The 19,003-nt window shown below is 47.5% G+C and overlaps 1 protein-coding gene across 2 annotated transcripts; it reads left to right on the top strand.

Annotated features, from left to right (window-relative positions):
* Window positions 1-4,872: 4,872 nt before the first annotated feature.
* LOC149320376 (uncharacterized) lies at window positions 4,873-15,769 on the top strand. Of its 2 annotated transcripts, XM_089501569.1 has the most exons (5): window positions 4,873-4,973; window positions 6,107-6,232; window positions 9,607-9,720; window positions 12,631-12,754; window positions 14,395-15,769. In XM_089501569.1, the coding sequence occupies exons 3-5, from the start codon at window positions 9,706-9,708 to the stop codon at window positions 15,645-15,647; spliced, it is 1,392 nt and encodes a 463-aa protein (XP_089357695.1). In that variant the 5' UTR covers window positions 4,873-4,973; window positions 6,107-6,232; window positions 9,607-9,705; the 3' UTR covers window positions 15,648-15,769. The 2 variants fall into 2 exon arrangements, with proteins under 2 accessions (XP_089357695.1, XP_089357701.1); XM_089501575.1 differs by lacking the exon at window positions 6,107-6,232.
* Window positions 15,770-19,003: the final 3,234 nt, after the last annotated feature.

Here is a 19,003-nt window from a genome sequence, read left to right as displayed (position 1 = left end):
ACCCTGGCACTTTCGTTGAGCTAATTAATTAATTAAAAGTAGGTTTCCTCTACAAAAATTAATTTGGAGCAGTTTAGGCAACACTCTCATTTTGCCCCCCCCCCCCACTGCCCTACTCTTTTTAGGAGCAAACACATGGGGCTCCTGGAGTAGTTTTATTGGGGCACAAACCTGAGTGGAGAGGGCTGAGCTGTGCTTCCCAGAGAAGAAGGAGAAGCTCACGGGTTTGGAGGACTTGCCATTTAACAGCAGAACAATGTACAGATTAACACGGAAATGACTTCTCCCAACCAAGTCATATGGTGTATATATACCCCACTCATTTCCATGCCAGCATTCTCTGAAGATGCCAGCCACAGGTGCCGGTGAAACGTCAGGCATAAACTCTTCTAGAACATGGCTACATAGCCCGAAAAACCCACAAAAAACTTTTACTTTATTTTTTAAACAAGATCCCATATTCTTCCTCTTCCCATAAGGGAAGTGCAAAGAGGAGACCCTTATAGTCTACAGATGGGTCAGAGTCTACTAGGGGAACAGCTGCATTTCTTTTTGTCAGTAGGGCTGCCAAAGAGGGAAAAGATCTGTCTTTTGCTGGGAGTGGAGGCTAACCTGCAAACAGCCCCACTCATCTCCCTTTGGCTCACCTGGAGGTTGGAATGGGTTGATGTGCAAATGGGCCAGGCTCTGATTTTGCCTTGAGTCCTCCAAGTGGCCTGAACTGCTGTGAATCTCACCAAGCAAGCAAGTCCTCTTAGGCCTTTGCGCTGTGATGTCACAAGAGACCCAGGAGCAGGAAACAGGAGCTTCAGGGATTGGCTGAGCTCTAGGGATGTCATCAATCCAACAGAATCCAGGCTTCTGTTTCATCCTTTGGCCTCAGGTTCGCTTGTTTGAGTAAGTCTCAGGTGGCAAATGCAGTGGTAGAAAAACTGAAATGGATAGATATAGGATGGGAGAACACCTGGCATAAAGGGGGACTACATGTGAAAGGAACCTAGGAGTCCAAGTAGACCACAAGTTAAATATGAGTCTATTATTATTATTATTGTTGTTGTTGTTGTTGTTGTTGTTGTTGTTATTAACCTTTATTTATAAAGTGCTGTAAATTTACACAGCACTGTACATACAATCTTTTTAATTGGACGGTTCCCTGCCCTCGGACTTACAATCTAAAAAGACACGACACAGAAGGAGAAGGGAGTGGTGGTGGGGAAGAGGATGAGGGCCAGCAGTTCTTCTCTACCTCCAAGGCCTGGATCAGGGGAGATGGACTGGAGGGAGGGCTTGGGTTCTTAATGGATGGTTAATCATCTTCCAGGGAGGCCTGTTGGAGCTAGCCTGCCTCTCTAGTAGGATAATACATATAAAATACATAACAATACAGGAAATGATTCAATAAAACAAGCAACAAAAGAACATCAAATAGCAAGTGACAATTATGCAATGCCTGGGAACACTTCTCTGAACAGGAAGGTCTTCAACTCAGTTTTGAAGCTGGTTAAAGAAGTGATGGCTCTTGCTTGCGGGGGAAGAAGGTTCCAGGAGTGAGGGGCAGCAAGTGAAAAGGGGCAAATCCGAGATGGGGCAGAGGAAATCCTGGGCTGGGACAGCAGACCTTGACTACCAGAATGGAGGGCCCTGGTGGGAAGGTGAGGAGAAAGAAGGTCTGATAAGTAAGGAGGGGCCAGTCCATGGAGGGTTTTAAATGTCGACAGCAGGAGCTTGTACTGAATGCGGAAAGGGAGTGGGAGCCAGTGAAGGGATGCCAACACAGGAGAGATGTGGTCAGAGCGGTGGGTGGAAGTGATAATGCGTGCAGCTGAATGCTGGACAGAAATTAAAGGACGGAGGTGAGAAACAGGAAGCCCAGCCAGGAGGACATTACAGTAATCCAGTCGTGAGATCACTAGGGCATGGACCAGGATCTTGGCAGTAGAGGCGGAGAGATATGGTCAGATTTTGGCAATATTGTACAAAAGGAATCTACAAGCCTTGGCTGTGGTCTGGATCTGAGGGATACACGACAGAGAAGAGTCAAAGATAAAACCAAGACTGCGGGCTTGCTGGACTGGTTGAATAGAAATGTTGTCCATAGAGACAGAAAAGGAGTGTTGAAGGGTGGACTTAGGAGGAAAGACAAGAAGCTCCGTCTTGGACATGTTGAGCTTCAAACGCCGATGGCGCATCCACTGCGAGACAGCTGTGAGGCAAGATGAAACTTGCTGTTCAAGCCTTGGAGAAAGGTCAGGGGTGGAAAGATACAACTGGGTGTCATCGGCATACAGATGGTAGGAAAAACCAAAAGAGCTGATGAGTTTACCTAAGGACAGTGTATAGAGAGAAAACAGAAGGGGACCCAGAACAGAGCCCTGGGGAACTCCAATAGATAAGGGAACAGGAGAAGAAGTCTGACCACCTGTGACCACTGCAAAAAATCTGCCAGACAAATAAGATCGAAACCAGTCGAGAACAGAGTCTGAGAACCCAAGGTCAGAGAGTATGTCAACTAGAAGACAGTGATCAATGGTGTCAAAGGCTGCAGACAGATCAAGAAGGATGAGAACAGAGTAAAGGCCATTAGCCTTGGCCTGTAAAAGGTCATTCGAGATCTTAGTGAGAGCTGTCTCTGTAGAATGCCTTGGGCAGAAACCAGACTGAAAGGGATCAAGGATGGAGTTGGTTTCAAGAAACTTAAGACAGCGCGAATAAACAACCCGTTCCAAAACTTTAGAAAGAAAGGGAAGAAGAGAAATCGGGCGATAGCTAGACAAAGAGGAGGGGTCAAGAGAAGGTTTTTTTCAGAATTGGGGAAATGAGAGCATGTTTGAAGTCCGACGGGAAGGAGCCTGTAGAGAGAGAGAGAGCGATTGAAGATATGGAGAAGTGAGGGCAGAAAAGAGGGAGCTATGGAAATTAGAAGACGAATAGGAATTGGATCAAGAGAACAGGTTGCAGGTTTGGAAGAGTTCAGAAGTGTAGACAGTTCATCCAAAGAAGCAGGAGGAAACAGAAATATTTTTAGGGGAGGGCGAAAGAAGATTATGAGCAGAAGAAGAATCGGGAGGACTATCTCAGAGCGAATAGTGGTAATCTTTGAGACGAAATAATTAGCAAAGTCATTAGGAGAGAATGATGAAGAGACAGGAGGAGAGGGAGGTTTAAGCAAAGTGTTGAAGGTGGAGAACAAATGCTGCAGGTGCCTCTCATTGGCGGAGATCAATGATTTGTAATAATTTTGTTTGGCCATAGACAGGGCCTGTGAGAAGGAAAAAAGAACAAACTTGTAATGGATAAAATCAGCCCACTGTTTGGACTTTCTCCAAAGACGTTCGGCCGCTCTAGAGCAGGACTGGAGAAACTTAACGATGGGAGTAAGCCAGGGCTGAGGCCTAGTCTTAGAGGAAGAAGTGCATAAAAGGAAGAAGCCTCCTTTTAACCATCCATTAAGAAGCCAAGCCCTTCCTCCAGTCGATCTGCCTTGGTCCAGGCCTCGGAGGTGGAGAAGAACTGCTGGACCTGATCTCATTCCCCACCACCACTCCCTTCTCCTTTTGTGTCGTGTCTTCTTAGATTGTAAGCCTGAAGGCAGGGAACCGTCTAACTAAAAGATTGTATGTACAGCGCTGTGTAAATTTACAGCGCTTTATAAATAAAGGTTAATAATAATAATAATAATATAGAGACAGGGGCAAAGCGGTCAAGAGTTGAGGAAAGAGTGGAGTTAAATAAAGACATTGCAGAGTCAGCAGAATCCCCAAGATTTAGGGAGTCAACAGTGCCATGTGGCAGCTAAAATGTCCAATGTGATTTTAGGCTGCATCAATGGAAGTATAGTCTCTAGATCAGTAGTTCCCAACCTGTGGGTCGGGGCCCCTTTGGGGGTTGAACTTTTCACAGGGGTCACCTAAGACCATCAGAAAACACATATTTGCTTGGGGGTCGCCACAACATGAGGAACTGTATTAAAGGGTCACGGCATTAGAAAGGTTGGGAACCACTGCTCTAGATCAAGGCTGTTTGACAGAGGAACACACTCCCTCAGTGGAGAGTGGTGGAGTCTCCTACTTTGGAGGTCTTTAAACAGAGGCTGGATGGCCATCTGTCTGGTATGCTTCGATTGAGAGTTCCTGCATGGCAGAAGGGGGTTGGACTGGGTGGCCCTTGGGGTCGCCTCCACCTCTACGATTCTGTGATTCCTAGAGAGTCCTCCTCAAAGAGGAGCTAGAGAGTCCTTCAAGGGGAGAGTGAGGCTCCGATTCCTAGAGAGTCCTCCAAGTGGAGAGAGTGTAGGCCTTAGATTCCTAGAGAGTCCTCCAAGTGGAGAGAGTGTAGGCCTTAGATTCCTAGAGGGTCCTCCAAGTGGAGAGAGTGTAGGCCTTAGATTCCTAGAGAGTCCTCCAAGTGGAGAGAGTGTAGGCCTTAGATTCCTAGAGAGTCCTCCAAGTGGAGAGAGTGTAGGCCTTAGATTCCTAGAGAGTCCTCCAAGTGGAGAGAGTGTAGGCCTTAGATTCCTAGAGAGTCCTCCAAGTGGAGAGAGTGTAGGCCTTAGATTCCTAGAGAGTCCTCCAAGTGGAGAGAGTGTAGGCCTTAGATTCCTAGAGGGTCCTCCAAGTGGAGAGAGTGTAGGCCTTAGATTCCTAGAGGGTCCTCCAAGTGGAGAGAGTGTAGGCCTTAGATTCCTAGAGGGTCCTCCAAGTGGAGAGAGCCGAGGCTCAGATTCCTAGAGGGTCCTCCAAGTGGAGAGAGTGTAGGTCTCAGATTCCTAGAGAGTCGTCCAAGCGGAGAAAGCAGAGGCTCCGATTCCTAGAGAGTCCTCCTCCAAGGGGAGGAGAGGAGAGGCTCCTATTCCTAGAGAGTCCTCCTGGGGGGGGGAGCAGAGGTCTCAGATTCCTAGAAAGGCAGAAATGCTCAGAAAGATCTCGTGAGGAAAAGGAGGAGGGAGGGACAGAGAAGACCAGAGAGAGGAAGAGGTAAGGGAAGGAAGGGGGCATTGCGGGGAAGGGACCCCCGAGGAGGGGCCTTTTTGAGGAGGGGAGAGGAGTCCTAGAAAGTCTCCCAGCTGGGGAGAGAGAGGGGGGTCCAGGTTCCTGCTGCCCTCCTTGTGAAGGAGACCCTGCTTCCCACCCTCCCCTGAAAACAGCCCCCAGGATGGATGGTTGGGGGAGGGAGGGAGCTCCGCCCTGGGCCCGCTACAAACTCCAGCTCCCTAGAACCAGAAAAGAGCCTTGAGCCAGAAAAGAGTTAAAGCGGTGCCAAACCGGGTTATCTCTCCACTGTGGATGCGGTCCCAGAGAGGCTCCATTTGGTTTCCCTCAATGGAAAAGAAGCCAGGCAGAGAGAGAGAGAGAGAGAGAGGACTAAGGAAGGGAGGGGGAATGTCATAAGGGCAGGCTGGGATGTTGTATCATTTCCCCAAAAAATGTTACAGTCTATATATATATATATATATATGTTTTATTCATTTAATAATTATCTGTTTTAATATTGTAATAATTTAAATTCCTTTTAATGTATTTTTTCAACATTTTTATTTAATTTGTTTTATTCCACAAGTGGACATCGCCCTGTTTAAATATTTGAAGGGATGTTGTATTGAGGAGAGAGGGAGCTTGTCTTCTGCTGCTCCAGAGAATAGGACACTGAACAATGGAGGCAAGTTACAGGAAAAGAGATTCCACCTCAACATTAGGAGGGACAGTAAAGGCTGTTTGACAGTCAAACACACTCTTTTGGAGGATGGTGGAGTCTCCTTTTTGGGAGGTCTTTAAACAGAGGCTGGATGGCCATCTGTTGGGGATGCTTTGATTGAGAGTTCCTGCATTGGATGGCTCTTGTGGTCTCTTCCAACTCTCTGATTCTATGAGATCGGGAAGAAAAATAAAAGCTGGAATTTGGAGAGCCATTTCTCTATGTATTTTAGTTGCTAGTCCCAAATCTAGGAGACAGAATATCTATTAAACATAAAGGCAGGAAATCTAAATGAAGAAAAAGCATTTCCCAGCTACATCCTGACTCAGGTTCCCCTCCATTTGCAGCATGGGGCAGGTGAGGGGCAGTAGAAGTCCATTAGAGAACATAATTTCTTCTCCTTTGTTTCCCCCAGTCACTGCCATAATACCAGAGGACTAATCCAGATCTTCTCTTCTTTGGGGCAGAGGGGAAAGAGCTGCCAGACCCCCCAAAAGGATTCCTGACCTTCAAGGTTACAAGCAAATATCAAGGAGACCAAGTAAGAAAACTATAAATTCCTCAATACAGAAAACATGCAGGGGTAGCTGTGTTGGCGGTTTAACAAATACAAACAAAAATCAATCAGTGTTACCATTATGGGCCAACCGAAAGGCACAATATACTTCAAAAGCTTGCAACAAGTATATTGTGCATTTCGGTTGGCCAATAAAAGTATCATTGATGGATTTTTGTTTGTATAAATTCCTCAGTTTCTCTTGGAGGAAATAATGAATTCTGTCAAAGTATTTTTTTAAAAAAAAAAAAAATTTAAACGGCACACCCAGAGCTACTTAGTTATCAGTTACTTTTTCAATCTAAGAACCATGTTGTGTGTAGAAAGAAAGACACACAATCTCTGTGTAAGGGAATTGTGACACCCGGAATTTCACCCTGGGCTCCTGTCACCCATTCAGCTTGTTCCCTGGCTTTTAACCCCACCTTGGATTCACTGCTTCATGGGCCAACTATTGGCCAGCATATGCTGAATCCTGCAAGGATATCTAAAGCAAGGCCCACAGGAGTCCCACTCCTGGCATAATGCTCAGTTTAGTTCATTGCAGATAGTCACTGACTGAAGGCTAAAGCTGGAGGGAAGGGGTCTGGGTGTTCTAGTCCCCCAAACAGTAACTTCCCCAAGCTCTGACCAATATCAGCTGTGTAAGCACCAAGGGGTCTTGGTGAATCAGAGGAAAGCCTCCACTGGGGTGGGATGGTCATTAAAAAAATTAGAGAATAGTCCTCAGGAGACCTCATGTGGTTATTAATGTTCATAAACAATCCCAGTAAATTAGTTTTGGCCAACTTACTGGCCAAAACTACAATCAAAGTTTTGCACAACTGACTCTTAGCACTTATCACATTATTGCTGATTCCTGTTCTCCTGAATGTCTATTTTAGGATCCCTTTGCACCTTATTTTCTTAGTCAGTAATATAAGTGCCAGGACTGAGAGGTAAACTATTGTTCTATAAATAATTTATCCCTGTACTTGTGCTGTTGTAACCCACTTTGATCCGTAAGGGAGAGGCAGGATGTTATTATCATCATCATCATCATCATCATCATCATCATCCCTCACCCACAGAAGTGGTGACCTGCTGAATTCTCCCCTTCCTCAGAGCCTTATCATTCAGCTGGAAAATAAGATCTGTATGGGGAAATTGTCAGGGAAAAGAAGCAAACCCTTACAACAAAAACTATTCAGACACTCTGAGTCTATGTGTTGTTATGCCGCTCATTCCAAAGTCAAGAGGAGGGAAACATTCATCAGTCTACAAAAGAGAGGCATCATAGCCATCCTGACAGTGAGATGCTGTAGTGGCCCAGTGCTCTGTCATGGGGACCCATGGCAAGCTCTGCACCCCCAAATGTCTCAGCAAACCTGAGGTGTAAAGGACAGTGCTCCCTGTTTAAGAGGAATACTGGATTATTTGACCAGCCCATCCTTGTAATGGGAGGAGACACTATCTTGTTTTGGGCTGGATCTGCCAAGCATTTGGGCACATCAGACTCTCACCAGCCCACCATGAGTGCAAATGGAATCTCCTGATGTGTATCACTGCTTCAGAACTCCCCAAGCCCCAGTGTGTTGTAGCTGAAGAGAGTGGCGAGAAGCTATCATCAGACATGGAAGCTTCATGAGAATCCTAGCAAATTGTACTTCCATCCAGAAACTCAATGGGGACAACAGAGACCCTCTCCACATATATAATCACTTAGCAGAAAGACTGAGACAACCCAATGACTAAGGAAATAGTAAAGCTGTTCTGGTTTTTATAGAGAAAGGAGGAAAAGTGACACTTGTCTCACACACCTGTATTTTCATGAGATGGCAGGTGAAGTGTGGCCTTTATGAATTTTCCCATTGTTGTTAAGTCCCATACTTCAAAACCTGTCCTAGAATATCAGGGAGTTAAATATTCAGGGCTTTTCTCCCTAACAACATCTTATTTTTCTCAGTACACATGAAAAGGGACATTATAGGAAAGGTATTAAGTCCCAAGTGTTTTCCAGCAAAAGTTTCTTGTGAAAATCATGGCACTGTATTCACAGCAGTGGAACCTTGGCAAACTTCACACCAAATTTGAAGATTTTCAGTTTGAGACAAACAGAGGTCTGCTACATTGTGGTCCAGACAAGGCTTAGCATCCCAATTCCAGATTGGCATCCCAAGAAAATGAATTCCTTCCTTCAGAAGAGTGACACACCCACTGCTCATTTTCATAGGAAATAGTCAAGATATTTCTGAATTTTCTTGACAAAAAAGACTTAAGAGGAGTAAGGTGGGAATAGGGGTGGAGGGACTGCAGATTCACTTCTTGTGTGTGAAGGAAGGTGAAGGAAGAGGCCCGTCTTATACAGGACCATGGCTAGGAAGGTGCTGGAGGTTCTCCAGGGCGGGACTCTTGATAAGGGATTACTTGAGAGAAAGAAAGGCAGCCCCCCTTCTCTCCCCCCTTAAAAGCATCAATGCTGTGAGGCCTCCTCTCCCCTTTTGTGGGGCATCTGTGTTGTCCAAGGGAAATAATAACATCATTGATGATGGCTGGGGGGTGTTATTGGGAGTGGGGGTTGAAAGTAAATTGCATCCTTCCTCTGGGCACACCTGGGGGAGACTCTTTCTGGGGCCATGGCGTTGAACTGAAAGAAGACTAGATTTGATGCAGAAGTTCTTTCCACACTCCACGCCCCAGGCTGCTTTTGAAATCTGGATGGAGAGGAGCTCTGTCTCTGTTTCCTCCCTGGCTTGCAATTTCTTCTGTTTGGGCAGGAGGTAAGCATCATATGGCCCTCCAGATGTTGGTGGAGTGCAGCTCCCATCAATCTCTTGGTCAACTTAAACAATAACTGAGGGATCCTAGGAGTTTCAGTGCCTTACGGCCAAATCATATGGGTAATCCCACCTGGAGAGTTTTGTTGTTGTTGTTGTTGTTGTTTGTTTGTTTGTTTGTTTTTCTGATGGAGAAAGAAGAAGGAAGGACCATTTGTGGTTGTTCTGTGCTGTCAGGTTGTCTTCAACCTACGGGACCCTATGAATGAGAGACCTCAAAGGGACTCTATTATTAATGGGCCTCATCAGGTCTTGCAAGCTCAGCACCTTGTCTTCCTTGATGGAGTCAATCCACCTCTGTTGGGGTTTCCCTCTTTTCCTTGTGTCTTCAACCTTATGCAGAACATTATAATTTTTTCAGTGAGTCATGTCCCCGCACAATGTGTCCGAAGTACAATATAGCCTCAATTTAGTCGCTTTGGCTTCTAAGGAAACTTCAGGCTTAATTTGCTTTCAGAGCTATGTATTTGTGTTTTTGGAAGTCAATGGAAGATCACATAAGTGTGTGCACAGGATAACCACCTCTGTTTGTACTTTCTACAGGTGTTTACAAGTCCAGGACACGCCTGTCCAGTCTCCAGACATCTGGAGAGAGGAGATTCTCTGTTGAATTCCTCCTCTATAGAAGAAGCTGCAGGAAAGATGTCCTTGGAACAGGTGAACATACAGCCCACATTTGTTTGCAATGGAGCCCTTGGGAAGGATCTGCAGTGGAGGACTCAAACATTTGATACCAAGAGTGGAAAGAACCCTCCCCCCGCCCCCGCCAGTGTCTTTTAACCTCCACTCCCCCCAAACTAAAACTTTGTTTTATCAATCTGGAATGTAACTGATGGTCAGATGTCATCCTCCTGCCTGCTGAGTGACACATTCATTAGTGATGGATGGGGCTCTGAGACGACATTGTAGAGCAGGGGTCGGCAACCTCCGGCCCGCGGGCCGTATGCAGCCTGCGGAGGCCTGGCGGCCGGCCCCTGTGTCCTGTTGCCGCCGCTGTTGCGGCGGCTGCCCGTCGCAGCTTTTCACCGCTCTGGGCACCGCCATTTTGGGTGAAAAAATGGCGGTGCCCAGAGCGGCCCCTGGGGCTATGGGCGCCGCCATTTTGCCGCCCAAAATGGCGGCGCCCAGAGCGGCGAAAAGCCGTGATGGGCGGCAGCGGCAGCGGCAGCGGCGGCGGCGGGCCTTTAAGAGGCCTGCTGCCGTCTCTGGGGCCCTCCAGGAGGGCTCCGAGGACGGCAGGGGGCCTCTGGGGTGCCCGCTGCCATCCCTGGGGCCCTCCAGGGGGGCTCCGAGGGCGGCAGGGGGTCTCTGGGGGACCCTTTGCAGTCCCTGGGGCCCTCCAGGAGGGCTCCGAGGGCGGCAGGGGGCCTCTGGGGGGCCCTTTGCCATCCCTGGGGCCCTCCAGGAGGGCTCCGAGGGCGGCAGGGGGTCTCTGGGGGGCCCGCTGCCGTCCCTGGGGCCCTCCAGGAGAGCTCTGGGGACGGCAGGGGGCCTCTGGGGGGGCCCGCTGCCGTCCCTGGGGCCCTCCAGGAAGGTTCCGAGGGCGGCAGGGGGTCTCTGGGGGACCCTTTGCCATCCCTGGGGCCCTCCAGGAGGGATCCGAGGGCGGCAGGGGGTCTCTGGGGGACCCTTTGCAGTCCCTGAGGCCCTCCAGGAGGGCTCTGAGGGCGGCAGGGGGCCTCTGGGGGGCCCGCTGCCATCCCTGGGGCCCTCCAGGAGGGCTCCGAGGACGGCAGGGGGCCTCTGGGGTGCCCGCTGCCATCCCTGGGGCCCTCCAGGGGGGCTCCGAGGGCGGCAGGGGGCCTCTGGGGGACCCTTTGCAGTCCCTGGGGCCCTCCAGGAGGGCTCCGAGGGTGGCAGGGGGCCTCTGGGGGACACTTTGGAGTCCCTGGGGCCCTCTAGGAGGGCTCCGAGGGCATCAGGGGGTCTCTGGGGGACCCTTTGCAGTCCCTGGGGCCCTCCAGGAGGGCTCCGAGGGCGGCAGGGGGCCTCTGGGGGGCCCTTTGCCGTCCCTGGGGCCCTCCAGGAGGGCTCCGAGGGCGGCAGGGGGCCTCTGGGGGGCCCTTTGCCATCCCTGGGGCCCTCCAGGAGGGCTCCGAGGGCGACAGGGGCCTCTGGGGGGCCCTTTGCCATCCCTGGGGCCCTCCAGGAGGGCTCCGAGGGCGGCAGGGGGCCTCTGGGGGGCCCTTTGCCATCCCTGGGGCCCTCCATCAGGGCTCCGAGGGCGGCAGGGGGCCTCTGGGGGGCCCTTTGCCATCGCTGGGGCCCTCCAAGAGGGCTCCGACGGCGGCGCCCAGTGCAGTCGCTGGGGCCCTCCAGGGGGCCCTCCAGCGCTGGTAGCCCCCACCAGCTTTTTTGCCGGTCTCTGACGGGGCCTGGGGCCCCGTCAGGGGCCAGCAAAGATGGGGAGGCGTGGCCCCTGGAGGGTGGAAGCTCCGCCCCCGGCACGCAGCCCCGCCCCGGAGGGTGGAAGCTCCACCCCCGGCACACGGCCCCGCCCCGGAGGGTTGAAGCTCCACCCTCGGCTTCGGCCCCCCAGTCGCCTGAGGGACACCAACCCGGCCCCCGGCTCAAAAAGGTTGCCTACCCCTGTTGTAGAGTGTAGACACTCATTGTCACCACCCAATGACTGAACTATCCCACCTTAGCAAAGCATCAGGACTTTGCTAGGAACTTCTACTGGTACTTCACTTGATGACCGTAGGGAAGAAATGGGCCAAGCTAAGTCATGTGAAAAAGTAGTACAAAAGAGACAGAGTAACTTAAGGAAAATCTTTATTCTCAGTAAATGTATTCTATAGCAAAAGAATATCACTTTTGCATCCAGGCTTTTTTTTTTTTAACTCAGAGCCATCTCAAAGGTTCTTGGTTATCTCCAACTTCCCAGCTCATTGGCCAGTTGCTACTTCATCACTTTTAATGAAACCTTCATTAAAATGTACCTGTACCTCTTCACACATTTTAGCCCATTGTTATCTGGGTAGGAGGGTCTGATAAATGGAGGGACTCTCATTTATAACATCCTATACCTAAAATAACACTAAATCCATGGCTTTAAGGCAAAGTTGGTGCCACTGTTTTGGTGGAAGGAGGCAGCTGATTGAAGCGAGTGATTTTTGAGCCACCAGGAAAGGCCACAATTACTAGTTGTTTAATTTGTTATTTTTGTAATTTTTACTGCCCAGTATTCTTTGCCTTATATGCCAAAATAACTTTATGAATTTGCCAAAGTAATGGGATTAAAGATAGTGGAAATCCCAAACACCTGCATGACACTAGATTGGGAAATGCTGCCCTAGACATATGCCAGTTAGTAATGATTTGGAAGGCCCATGTGCTAAATATAAGCTCCCTTTATATGAGAAGGTTAGTTCATCAGAGAGCGAGATTACAACCCTGATGCACTAATCTTCAGGATGCAAGGAGTTGATGAAAAGAGACGGGAGTATGCAGGCATGTACCCCTCTATCTGTATCCTGAAGCAATCCAATCCTTCTGAGGATGCAGCATGGCTTTCCTCCACATCTGTTGAGTCTCTCTCTAGATGAGAACTGTTTTCTCTTGCAGGTGACCTTTGAGGATGTGGCTGTGTATTTCACAGAGGAGGAATGGAAATTGTTGGATGAGGACCAAAGATCTTTGTACAGTGAAGTCATGATAGAAAACTATGAGCATGTATCTTCCCTCCTAGGTAAGAAATTTGAATCCATTGCCCTTCCTAGGCAGAATGAAGGCCCTTTCACATTACATAAACTATAATTCCACTTTAGCTGCCATGGCAATGCAAGATTCTTTATATTTGTAGTTTAGTGAGAACCTAGAGCTCTGTGACTGAGGATTCCAAATATCGTTTTTTGTGGGTTTTTTCGAGCTATGTGTCCGTGTTCTGGAAGAATTTATCCCTGACGTTTCGCCTGCATCTGTGGCTGGCATCTTTGGAGGTGAAGATGCCACCTCTGAAGATGCCAGCCACTGATTCAGGTGAAACATCAGGGACAAATTCAACCAGAACACAGCCACATATCCCAAAAAAAACCCCATATAAAACTGTGGATGCCTGCCGTGAAAGCCTTCAACCTCATATTCCAAATATTGCTCTCTAAACTACCAGTCCTAAGATTCCATAGAATGTTGCCATGGCAGTTAAAGTGAAACCAAAGCTCTATGGTGTGAAAGGTACCCTACTGCTTTCCCAGGCAAAAATGTTACATGCCATGTTCTCCCAACAATTCAAACTATGCAAACAAGCCCCATGTACTGTACCATGAATAGGCCTGAGCTCACCTGTCACACAGAAGAGGAGGACGATCAGGGGATTATGGGGCCAGATTCCCAGGGCTGTGAGGAAGAGGATAACAGGTGCTGGATGGCTATCTGTCAGAGGTGCTTTAACTGTATTTTCTTGCATGGCAAGGGTTGGATTAGATGGCCCTTGAGGTCTTTTACAACTCTATGATTCTATGCTCTGAATCCATTTCCAGCAATTGAACAGGGAAGGCATTTCAGTGACACAATTGGTCCTTGATTGAAAAATATTCATGCTATTAATTCAGCCACTTCAATGTTTTCTAACAAGGATAGACAGTACAGATGGCTGGTGGCCATGTGGCCATCCTCCAACATGACTGAGCAAGAAGCTACACCCCCACACCTACAGCTGTATTAACCCATTTGCTGCTATGGGACTGTTGACACAAAGCAACCAAATTTCCCTTTAAAATAAGGCAGGTGCACCCTACACGCCCTGATTCCAAGAGTATTGTATGTCTGTAACTGGAAAGCATGAGTTTCCATGGCTGAGTGAGGATTTGAACCCTGGTCTCCAGAGTCCAGTGCTCAAACCACGAAACCACGCTGGCTGTCATGCAGCCCCCTAATCCTAAACAATTTCCTATCCCTGTCTGACAGGCTCTTGGTAGACCCCCTGCCCTTACCAAAATGTGGGTCCCAATCCTGGCTCATGAACCATGAAGTTCTCAGATGACTTGGAATTCCTATTCTCTTGTTCACCCTTTCTTATTTAAACTTGTACTATGGTTGGTTTGTCACTCTCTGGACAGGAGTCCTCTAGCAATGACTAAAGGAGGGCCAGAAGGCAATGGCTTCCCATGCAGCTGTTTATCTCCAGGTCCTTCTGATCAAACATATCAAGTGGTTTCATTTAGATATTATGAGTAATATCCCTGAAGGGGGGAAGAGGACACAATCATTCCTGTTTCCCAAATACTGCTTTTTTGGGGGGGAGGGGAGGAGAGTTGAGCTTGTTTAGCTCCATTGTTGTTCCTAGAAGTAGTTCTTCTTTTAATGATGGTCTGTGCTTATCCTTCACAGGAGATCCTTGGAGGAAGATTAATGTATGCACTGATTTGCATCTTATAAGCTGTCAGATGGGCCACATAACAGGCAAAGAATACAGATGGCAAGACTGTGGGGAATGTTTTGCTTATAGTTCACATCTTATGAGCTACACAAGAGCCCAAACAAAAAAGAAACTGTACATATGCCAGGAGTGTGGGAAAGATTTTGCTTGCCATTCTAAACTTGTGATTCATCAGAGAATCCACTCAGGAGAGAAACCATTCAAATGTAAGGAATGTGGAAAATGTTTTGCTCACAGATCAGCCTTTGTAACTCATCACAAAGTCCACACAGGAGAAAAACCATTCAGATGTCAGGAATGTGGGAAATATTTTGCTCACAAGTTCGACCTTTTGAAGCATCAGAGAGTGCACACAGGGGAGAAACCATACGAATGTCAGCAGTGTGGGAAATGTTTTGCTGTCAAGTCAGACCTTTTGAAGCATCACAGAGTCCACACAGGAGAGAAACCATACAACTGCCAGCAATGTGGAAAATATTTTGCTCACAAGTCAGTTCTTCTGACTCATCAGAGAGTCCACACAGGAGAGAGACCATACATATGCCAGCAGTGTGGAAAATGCTTTGCTCGCAAGGCACACCTTGAGAGACATCAACGAGGCCATACGGGAGAGAAACCATACAAATGCCAGCAATGTGGGAAATGTTTTGCTGACAGATCTGTCTTCGTGACTCATCAGAAAATCCACACGGGAGAAAAACCATTCAAATGTAATGAGTGTGGGAAATGTTTTGCTCGCAGGCCAGAACTTGTGATTCATGAGAGAATCCACACAGGAGAGAAACCATACATGTGCCAGAACTGTGGGAAAGGATTTGCTTGTCGTTTAAACCTTTTGAGGCATCAGAGACTCCACACAGGAGAAAAACCATATAACTGCCAATATTGTGGAAAATGCTTTGCTCAAATGTCAGACCTTGTAACTCATAAGCAAGTCCATACAGAAGAGACCCCATACAAATGCCATGACTGTGTGAAATATTTTGCTCGGAAGTCATCCCTTTTGAGGCACCTGGCAGCCCATACAGGAGAGAAACCACACACATGCCAGGAATGTGGGAAATGTTTTGCTCAGAATTCACACCTTTTGAGGCATCAGAAGATCCATACAGGGGAGAAACCATTCAGATGCCAGGACTGTGGGAAGTGCTTTTCTCAGAATTCACACCTTTTGAGGCATCAGAATAATCACAGTAAAGCATAGGCTAGCCAGCAGTATGGAAAATGTTTTCTTTGGAGAGGCAGCCTTCATACATCTACATTCTGTCTTGTAATACTCTATTATAATGTTATTTCATGCTTTTTCTGCTATAAAGCTTAAAAGTATCTTGTGTTTTGGCTTTGATCCTCCACCAAGAGGGGAGGCATGTAGGCAGGGATGTGGGTCTGGGCTCCCCAGATACTCCCCTGTTCAGGTGTACTTGTGTTTGTTATTTTTTTGTGGAAAGTGTCTTTGGTTTTTTTCTTTCCAGAGTGTAAGCCTGAACAGGTCTATATCACTACATAGTCTTTGCCTCCATCTTTGAGCTTGTACAGATACACAAAGATGGGGGACTGGGTCTCAGCACAGACAATAGAGGTGAAAGTGGGATAGTAGATACAGATGGGCTTGAAGTTAGCAGCTGTGATGAGCACTGTTGTATTTTTGTTAAATGCCTTAGAGTCAACTTCAACTCATGGCAACCCCATGAATGAGATACCTCAAAAGTTGTCCTATCCCCAACAGCCCTGCTCAGCTCTGCAGCTCCAGGACCATGTCCTTCCTGATTGAGTCTATCAGTCTCTTCAGAATCCAGAGGAGGTTGAATCTCCCTTATCCAGAATTCCAAAATATTCCAAAATTGTCCACATGAGTGGCTAAGATAGTGAGACCGTTGCTTTCTGATGGTTCAGTGTGCACATACATTGTTTCATGCACAAAATTATTTAAAATATTGTGTATAAAATTACCTTCAGGCTATGTGTTAAAGGTGTATATGAAACATTTATGAATTTCATGTTTAGTCTTGGTCCCTTCTTCAAGATATTATGTATATGTAAATATTCTATAACCTGAAAAATTCTAAAAATCCCGAACACTTCTGGTCTCAAGCTTTTCAAATAAGGGAGACTCAACCTGTAGCCTTATCCCTCTCCGTTCTTTTTGGTGACTCTCTTTTTGTTTCTTTCTTAAGCCTCTGACTTGGCTGAGAGGCAGAGGGAAGAGGGCCTGGTGCTGGTGTTGACTATCTCCTTCCTGCAGCAAGGGCAAGAACAGCCTGAGCGAAGGCAAAAGCTGCCTCAATACCTACCTCAGCAGCTCAACTGCAAGTGGGCTTTTCTTCTCCTTTCCACCCATCCAGCATTGGCTGCTCTCCACCTTCTCCCTTCCCTGTTGTGGTGGCAGTGGCAATGCCTTTGCCAAGCAAAAGCAGTCTTTCTCTCTTGGTCTTCATTAAAGGGCCAGGTGTGGAGGAGAGTGAGTGTGTGTCAGACAAACATTTCTCAAGGATGTTGAGAAGCTGGAGCATGTCTAGAGGGGGGCAACCAAAATGGTGAAGGGTCTAGAAACCATGCCTTATGACTTGGGGAGCTGGGGATGTTTAGCCTAGAGAAGAGAAGATTAAGAGGTGATAGGGAGTCACCAAAAAGATAGTCTTGTTTAAATATTTGAAGGGATCTCATATTGAAGATGGAGCAAGTTTATTTTCTGCTGCTCCAGAGAATAGGACCTGGAACAATGGATGCAAGCTGCAGGAAAAGAGATTCCACCTCAATATTAGGCGGAACTTTCTGACAGTAAGGGCTGTTCCATAGTGGAAGACACTCATTCGAAGCATGGTGAAGTCTCCTTCTTTGGAGGTTTTTAAACAGAGGCTGGATGTCCATCTGTTGTGTATGCTTTGATTGAGAGATCCTGCATGGCAAGGGGTTGGACTGGATGGCCCTTGTGATCTCTTCCAATTCTATGATTCTATATACAAGCCCCACCAGCTACCCACTTCAGCCTTGCGAAGGAGCCCTGTCAATGAAGGCCGAATTAGGCGGCTGATGTGCTCCCCACTGTGGATTCAAGTGAGCCCTCTATAATTTAAATCTTATTTATTGATTACATTTACTTTGCACTTTCCTTCCTTTCCCCTATTTAATCTTCACAGCATCAATCACTTTTTTATTCACTTCCTCACTTGTTTATAAGAGGGTTCCAATCTCAATGCTGCTGCCCCAGCACAATGGGGACAATATAGCCGCCTGCCACCCACTCATACATAAGAAGGGAACAGCAAGGTCCACCCCTCATTCCTCCGAAATGCCATTCAAATAAATAATAAATAAAACAAAATAAATGTCTACTCTCCTTGGATGCATGGCAGAGTGGTGAAAAGGGGAGCTGAGTGACAGCTGAGCAACCACATGAGAGGAGCCAAGGCAAACGCTGGCTGGGCCTGCGCAGATTGGTGGGAAGAAGCAGGAGAAGAGTTGCCTCCCTTTCCTGTGTCTTGAAGAGGAGGTTTAATAGAGGGTGTAATCATTAATGGCTCATTATTCAGGTTATTATTATTAGGGTTTTAAATCTTGAGTTATATCTTACCGGGGGGGTGGGGGGGGGGATTGGTGGCAAAAATAGTTATTTAAAGATAGATAAAAGGTTAAGAACCATTGGCCCAGAAGACAATTTTGGAATGTCTTCTCCCTTAAGGGCTTTTGGCTTGTTTCATCACCCCACTATGCATAACTAGTGAATGTGGTGGCACAGTGGTTAAATGCCTGTATGGCAGCCACTCACCCACAAACCATAAGGTTGCGAGTTCAATACTAGCAAAAGGGCTGAAGCTTGACTCAGGCTTGCATCCTTCCGAGGAGGTCGCTAAAATGAGTACCCAGATTGTTGGGGGCAATTAGCTTATAATTTGTAAACCGCTTAAGGAGTGCTTATGTGCACTGATAGGCGGTATAGAAAAGGTGGTCTTCCAGGTGCCAGCTTTCTTTGCTTTTTCCATCATTCTCATCTAGTCATACAAAACTGGTGAACTGTATTTGGTTGATGTGACCTACTCAGATGTTCTGGGCCACACCACTGGCTCCCACAACTGAACATCCATGGTCGGTCCTCCCTACCCCCTTCTTCTGCAAGGTTGGACTGTCTGAAATGGGATATTCACAGTTATAAGCTGCATCATGCTGTTTGTTTTTTCTTTTTCCACTCAAAAAACATGCACCTATGCACTTGGATATGCTGCCAGTGGCCATTAATCGCCTCCCACATCCCACCGAGCTGGCAGCCCATTCAACACACTGCACAACCAGCTACTGACTGGCTTACGTGATCAACTGCCCATATGGTGCACTGGTGCATCCAGTGATACATGACACAGCACCATCACAGAGTCCACTTTGTACAGGCCCCCATTCCCTATGGTCCCTTGATGCTAATGTTCTTATTAAATCCATTGTATTGTTGGTGACCTGCCATGTTTGCTATCATTTCACTGCATGGGTGTGTGTGGTGGGTTGATGGGGCAGCTGACCACTTGTGTGCATGTGGATGACAAAAAAAAAACCACCTATGGGAAGCAATGG

Source organism: Sceloporus occidentalis, unplaced genomic scaffold (assembly GCF_023333645.1).
Source record: "Sceloporus occidentalis isolate IW3139 unplaced genomic scaffold, rSceOcc1.0.p SCAF_1, whole genome shotgun sequence".
In the NCBI taxonomy this organism is placed as follows: domain Eukaryota; kingdom Metazoa; phylum Chordata; class Lepidosauria; order Squamata; family Phrynosomatidae; genus Sceloporus; species Sceloporus occidentalis.
The sequence above is the reverse complement of the archived record's forward strand: the minus strand, read 5'-3'. Positions and strand labels throughout refer to the sequence as shown.